General features: G+C 45.0%; 1 protein-coding gene across 1 annotated transcript; it reads right to left on the bottom strand.

The window, feature by feature from the left end:
* Positions 1-1,093: 1,093 nt before the first annotated feature.
* On the bottom strand, positions 1,094-2,926 carry LOC147957076 (uncharacterized). Its single transcript, XM_087531568.1, has 3 exons — positions 2,188-2,926; positions 1,356-1,518; positions 1,094-1,139 (listed from the first exon to the last, which is right to left on the bottom strand). The coding sequence occupies exons 1-3, from the start codon at positions 2,924-2,926 to the stop codon at positions 1,094-1,096; spliced, it is 948 nt and encodes a 315-aa protein (XP_087387694.1).
* Between the last annotated feature and the right edge of the window lie 3,164 nt (positions 2,927-6,090).

Genomic DNA, 6,090 nt, shown 5'->3' with positions numbered 1-6,090 from the left:
CAATGGCTTTAGACTAGGCTTGAATCTGTGAGAGTGCAGAGTAACATCATGAATGAAGTTTCTCTTCCAAGAAGCAAAAGTTGGCCTTTAATGTCTGAAAATGCTGCCATTTCTGAGGAGCCAAATATTCCAAGCTGCTAGATAAACGACCTCCCTGAAGAAAGGTTGCCCAAAGCTCTTCCTTGCAGCAAATAAGCACTGAGCTGGGGTTAAACCAGCTAACCGTTGGATGTTCAAGTAGTTCCATACTCTTGTGCTGAATTGACATGTGAAGAAGAGATGATCTCTATCCTCATGGGCATGGGAATGCATAATGGGCAGGTGTTGTCATCCTGAGTTGATCGCCAGTGCCTCCTCACTAGCATATCTCTAGTATTGAGCCTATCATTTAGCATCAACCATGCAAACACCTTTATCTTCATTGTCGCCTTACTTTCCCAAATCCATTTGGCTGGAGTGTAAGTGGCCATGTGAGCATGCATCACTGTATAATAACTCTTTGCAGAGAAAAAACCTTTGCCAGGTGTCCATGACCACGAATCAGGAATCCCTTCATCAGCATGAAGGTGAAGGAGACCAGACTAGACAGTGTTCATCTCATCCATTGCTTCTAGTGACAAGGGCAGATGAAATAGTTCAGACATATCAGTTGTGTTAATGACCTCTCGTACAGACACCTTGTCATCAATGGCAAAAGAGAACAACCTAGGAAATCGGTCTCTGAGGGGAACAAATGAGCCTAGGAACACCCAAGCATCAAACCAAAAAAGAACAGAGTGCCCCATGTTGATGGTAACCTTAGAGTAGAGTCTGAAGACTTCATTGAGCTTGAGGATGTCTCTCCACCAATAAGAACCACATAAAACTGTGCCATGAGGAACAACACCATCATAGTAGGTGTTCCAGATGAAAGAAACCCAAGGAATATCTGCTTTGTTATAAAACTTGGATAGGTGCTTGGATAGGAGAGCTTTGTTTTGGATGTTTAGATTGACTATCCCCATGCCACCTTTATCTTTGGGTCTACACACAAGAGGCCAAGCTGCAAGTGATTGCCTAGGAGTATCAGAATTTCCTCTCCATAAGCACTGCCTCATATCCTTTCTAGTTGCTTTCTAATACCAGCTGGCAAACATAAACTGCAGAGAAAATAGATGGGCAAAGAGGACAGTACTGACTGGAGTAATTGCAACCTAGCCCCCTGATTGAGAAGGCTGGAACTGGCAGACAACCTTCGTTCAACTCTATCAACCACAGGAAATAAATCTTGGATCCTGGGTTTAGTTGTTCCCACAGGGAGCCCCAGATAGGTAAAGGGGAGAGTCCCAACTTGGCAGCCAAACACAGAGGCTAACCTGGCAGTTTCTGCCTCATCCACATTGATAGGCAATATGCATGATTTATGGGAGTTTACCCTAAGACCTGTGGAGGCATGGAAATCTTGCAGCATCTCCTTGGGAGCTAATAGTTGCGAGTCCACAGCAGGCATAATGAGAAGAGTGGCATCAGCATATTGCACTATAGGGAAATCAGTATCATGAGATTCAATAGGTAGGGAAATCACTCCATTTCTTAGCATATTGTTTACCAAAGTTTGTAGCAGATTAGCTGCAAGAACAAACAAGAGGGGTGACAGTGGGTCACCATGCCTTACTCCCCTTTTGTAGGTGAATTGTTTTCCAGGCACACCATTTAGAATGACAGAAGAAGTACCAGAGGATAGTAGCTCTCTAATCCAACCAATCCACTTGCTATCAAAACCTTTGTGATGCAGTAGTCTGAGGATTAGATCATGCTCAACAGTATCAAAGGCTTTGGCAAAATCCAACTTAAGAATCAAGATAGGCTTCTTGGACTTGTGACACTAATGTATATATTCTAGAGTCCAAGCAATACAATCTTGGATAGACCTGCACTTAAGGAACCCATATTGATTTTTATGAATGCACTTTAGGATAACCCTCTGCAATCTATTAGCCAGCGGTTTAGTTAGAAACTTCAGACCAGTATTAGTCAAGGAAATAGGCTTGAAATCATTAGGACTCTTAGGCGAGAGTTTCTTGGGAATTAAGGTGATTAAAGACCCATTGATGCTGCTAATAGTGACCTTTCCATCATAAAAAAACTTGAAATAACTAGAAAAAAAATCATCCTTAATGATTTGCCAGCACCGTTTGACAAACAAACCGGTAAAACCATCAGGGCCAGGGGCCCTATCAGTAGGCAGAGACTTCAGAACCTCATTTATTTCCTCCTCAGAAAAAGGAGCAGACAAATTATCCAGACCATCCACTTTGTCAATCAATGAGGCTAAGTCAAACTTCATATCAGTCCCCTCAGAGACACCCATTCTATCCTTGAAAGTGCCCCATAACATACCAGCCATCTGTTGGTGGTCAGAGACAACATTACCATTTTCATTCTGCAGAGAGGAAATTGAGTTCCTCCTGAAATGTTCAGTTGCCATTGCTTGGAAAAACTTAGAGTTCTCCTCCCCAACTTTTATCCACCGAATGGTACATCTCTCCTTCCAGTATAGAAACTGCAGGTGGAGTATTTCCTCAATGTGAAGTTTAACAATTTTCCTGAAATTAAATTCAGGTCTTGTTAAAGGCCTTAACTCCTCAAGATTATCAAAAAAGATGACCACCTTGTTACAAGCTTCAATGGCTTTCTTAAGTTTAGACAGGTTGATGTACCAGTGTTTAAGAGCATTTCGAAGCCTCTTGAATTTTTCAGTCAAACGAGTTGCAGAATTTGTTCTTTTGGTTGGAGCATTCCAAGATTGTTCCACACAGTCAAAGAAACCTAGCAAATCCACCCAATAATTTTCAAACCGAAAGATCTTTGACTTGGGAATAGTTGTTGCAATGGAGACAACACAAGGTACATGATCCGAGGCTGTTCGTGCTAAAGGAAAGACCATCGTGTTAGGATAGTCATTTATCCAAGTGGAGGAAGTGAAGAACCAGTCCAATTGTTCCAGCAACGGATTTTCTTGCATATTAGACCATGTGTATGATCTTCCTTTTAATGGCAACTCAAGAAGACCAAGGTGGCCAATAACCTCGTTGAAGAGAAAGATATCATTTATATCTCCTCCTAGCAAGTTTCTGTTCTCAGGAGATCTATGAAGTTAAAATCTCCCACAAGGAGCCACTTATCATCTGTTGGAATATCCAGATCATACAACCACTGAACAAAATCATCTCTAGGCTGCCCTTGACAAGGCCCATAAACATTGACCAAGGTCCATCGACTTGCATTATGGGCAGACAGGAAGGAGACTATGATACCAAACGGTTTAATATCCACTAAAATGCCAGTGAACATGTTAGAGCACCACGGCACAACGATTCCACTAGAGGCACCAACAGAGGGTGAATAAACAAAGTTATCAAATCTTCTTGGGCAAAACTTTCTAATCGCACGCTGATCGAAGAAATCACATTTAGTTTCTTGCAAACAAATGATAGAGCACTGGCTTTCCTCAATTTTCACCCTAACACTTCTCTGCCTATCTTCAGAGTTTAAACCTCTCACATTCCAACAGAGAACCTTCCAATCTCTAGTTTGTTGTGTATTCATGAGGAAACAATAAAATGAGGCAGAGGTAATAGCTCACTGCATAAAAGTGAAACAAAATCCCATAGATAAAACCATCCACACAAACCAAAGTGCAGACCAAAGTGCAGGCAACAGACAAAAGAGAAATAAGGTTCAGACAACTGGCATGACAAGGGACATGCCTCCCTGTATAGCAATTAAAAGACTTAATCGTCATGGGAAACTGCAGGCTTGGGGGCAGTGTCTGAAGAAGCCATAAGCTTCTCCACAGTCATCTTCTCAGCAGGGACACCAAGAGCTGCTCCAATCATCTGAAGTGTGGCAATTGGAGTTGGAGGGGGAGCTTGGTCCTGAGTATCATCATTCTCTGGTTGGGCCTGCCTGTTTGGAGTGGAAGCAAGATTTTCAACCTTCAACTTCTTGGCTCTGGGCCACCTGAGGGGCTTGGGCTTGGGTGACAGAGGAGATATAGGTTTAAAACCCTGACTTGGCTGCACTCCTGGTCATCCTTCTGTCAGAAAAGTCAGAGGCAACCTGAACAACTGCAGATTTGGGCTTTTTGGCACGGGATTTCCTAGTTGGCTGTACTGTGGAGGAAAAGGTGCGGGTCGTACTATCTGAAACATCAGCCACCTGAGTAGTTGCTGCAGGGTAAGGTACACTGTCATCTGGCTCTGGTGTTGCAGACTTACTACAGGTGCTCTCCAAAAACAGTCTCCTAGAAGTGCATTGAGGGAGTTGCTGGTCAGGAGCTGGAAAGCAGAAGGGCAGCGTCGGATCAAAAGCCATAGTCCAAGATCTCGTATGCTGAGGCAAGCCAGGTGGAGGCATGTCCTTAGGGATCTGGGCAGACAGGAAAGTAGGCATGAGTGACTCGAAAGACATCCTCTAGATGAAATCAGGTGGCAAAGCTGGTCCCATGACAATTCTCACAAGCCCAACATGCAGTGGGGGTGCCTGAACCACAATGGGATTATATGGAACTATTGCAAGATTATTTTGACCTGGATCATGCACATCAACTGGCATAACAACATTGTCAAGGTCCTCAATATGAATCTGCAACTCTGGTTGGTCTTGGAGATCCTGATGGATCTGCTCTTGTTGGATTCCTTCCATGACATTATCCTGAACTAGCAAAGGGCCGTCCACCACCGCATTGTTTGGCCCATCCACCAGGTTAATAGGCTCCAATGGGCCCAAAGCATCACCTGACTCATTTGAACCCATAGAAGGGTTTAAAACCATAGAATTGGCCTCCTGGACCTGTGGTTGCACTTGTTGAACCTCCTCCTCGTTGTTGTCCTGCCCCCAGCCATGTAAGTCCTATGGGTTAGGCTGTGGCTGTTCCTCTGGTTCAGCTGGTTGAGGGACATCATTCCACCCAAGAGCAGGGTATGGTGGCAGAACCAAAAAATTCTCGGGTGGTTGCAGCTCACCTGGCATTGGATGTGGGTTTCCATCGAATGGCATAACATCCTCATCGGGTGGTAATTGCTCAGCAAAATCAGCAGTCATAATTGTAACCGATGCAGTCCATGAGACCACTGCTCCACCAATATTTGCAAACTGATGAAAAACCACATCCCGTGGAGCTAACTGATTGTCAGGGAAAGAGGCGTAAATGAGGGATCTGACAAGTCTATCATCTTGATGGTTCCAATAATGAAACTGACCAAACATGCCCACTACCTCAGCTAAATTGACCTCATTACGATAATCCAAAGGAACTCCAACAAACATAAGCCAGCCAGTTCTATGCCCTTGCAAAGCACGAAAACCCTCTCCATCATCATGCCTAATAAATCTGACAAACAACTCATTGCCATGCTGATCTAATCCAAGTGGCCAAGGAGGGTGAGAAATTAGAGCAGCGCAAATGACAGGATCCTGCATCTCATACAGACCTACTCCATGAAACCAAGTCTGTGCAGATCGTACCGGAAGCTCAAGCTGGTTGGTGATGAAGGCATGGACCTGCTGCCGACGAATAGCAACATCCTCAGGTGGCAGAGGCGGGTCGACAATGCCGACCATGAAGGATTCATGGTGTCAGGGAGGAGCTTGGTCCGGCATGTAGAACGTCCTCGGGACGCGGAAAGGCCCATCGTCGATGATGTCGTGGCCCGCCGGGAGGAAACGCCAGGGATCAAGCTCATAAACTGCCATGGATGGAAGCAGCGATGGAGCTAGAATTGATGGCGTACTTGGCGTTGAGCTACGCGGCGGCGATGTGGATGGTGGTTTTGTTGGGGAAGCGGAGGAGGCTGGAGATTTTGGTGGGGATCTGTCAGAGTTGGCAGAGGAGGTGGTGGAGCTTGAAGCGTCAAGTTTCCTGTTGAAGGCGCGAGGCTCGATGCTAGGCGCTCTGGTTTTGGGAACCCAGTGTTTAATATTCGGAGGAGACCGGGTGCAGTCCTTTTTAACATGACCCGACCGGAAGCACTTACGGCATCTAACCAAATTAGTGCAACATTCCAAACTATGTCCCATGCCAAGGCAGTTTGAACAATCCCAAAAACT

This window comes from Triticum urartu, chromosome 7A (assembly GCF_056163025.1).
Source record: "Triticum urartu cultivar PI428250 chromosome 7A, HENAU_Tu73, whole genome shotgun sequence".
NCBI classification, from domain to species: Eukaryota; Viridiplantae; Streptophyta; class Magnoliopsida; order Poales; family Poaceae; genus Triticum; species Triticum urartu.
Note: the sequence above shows the minus strand (reverse complement) of the source record. Positions and strands in the feature narration are given on the sequence as shown.

Excerpts from the sequence above, each read along its gene's own strand:
- LOC147957076 (XM_087531568.1), bottom strand. The coding sequence starts at position 2,926 with ATGGTCTTTCCTTTAGCACGAACAGCCTCGGATCATGTACCTTGTGTT. Across the intron at positions 1,519-2,187 it reads TGGCCCTGATGGTTTTACCG|TGCAATATGCTGATGCCACT; the intron begins GTTTGTTTGTCA and ends ATTTCCCTATAG. Across the intron at positions 1,140-1,355 it reads GATGAGGCAGAAACTGCCAG|TTTATGTTTGCCAGCTGGTA; the intron begins GTTAGCCTCTGT and ends TTTTCTCTGCAG.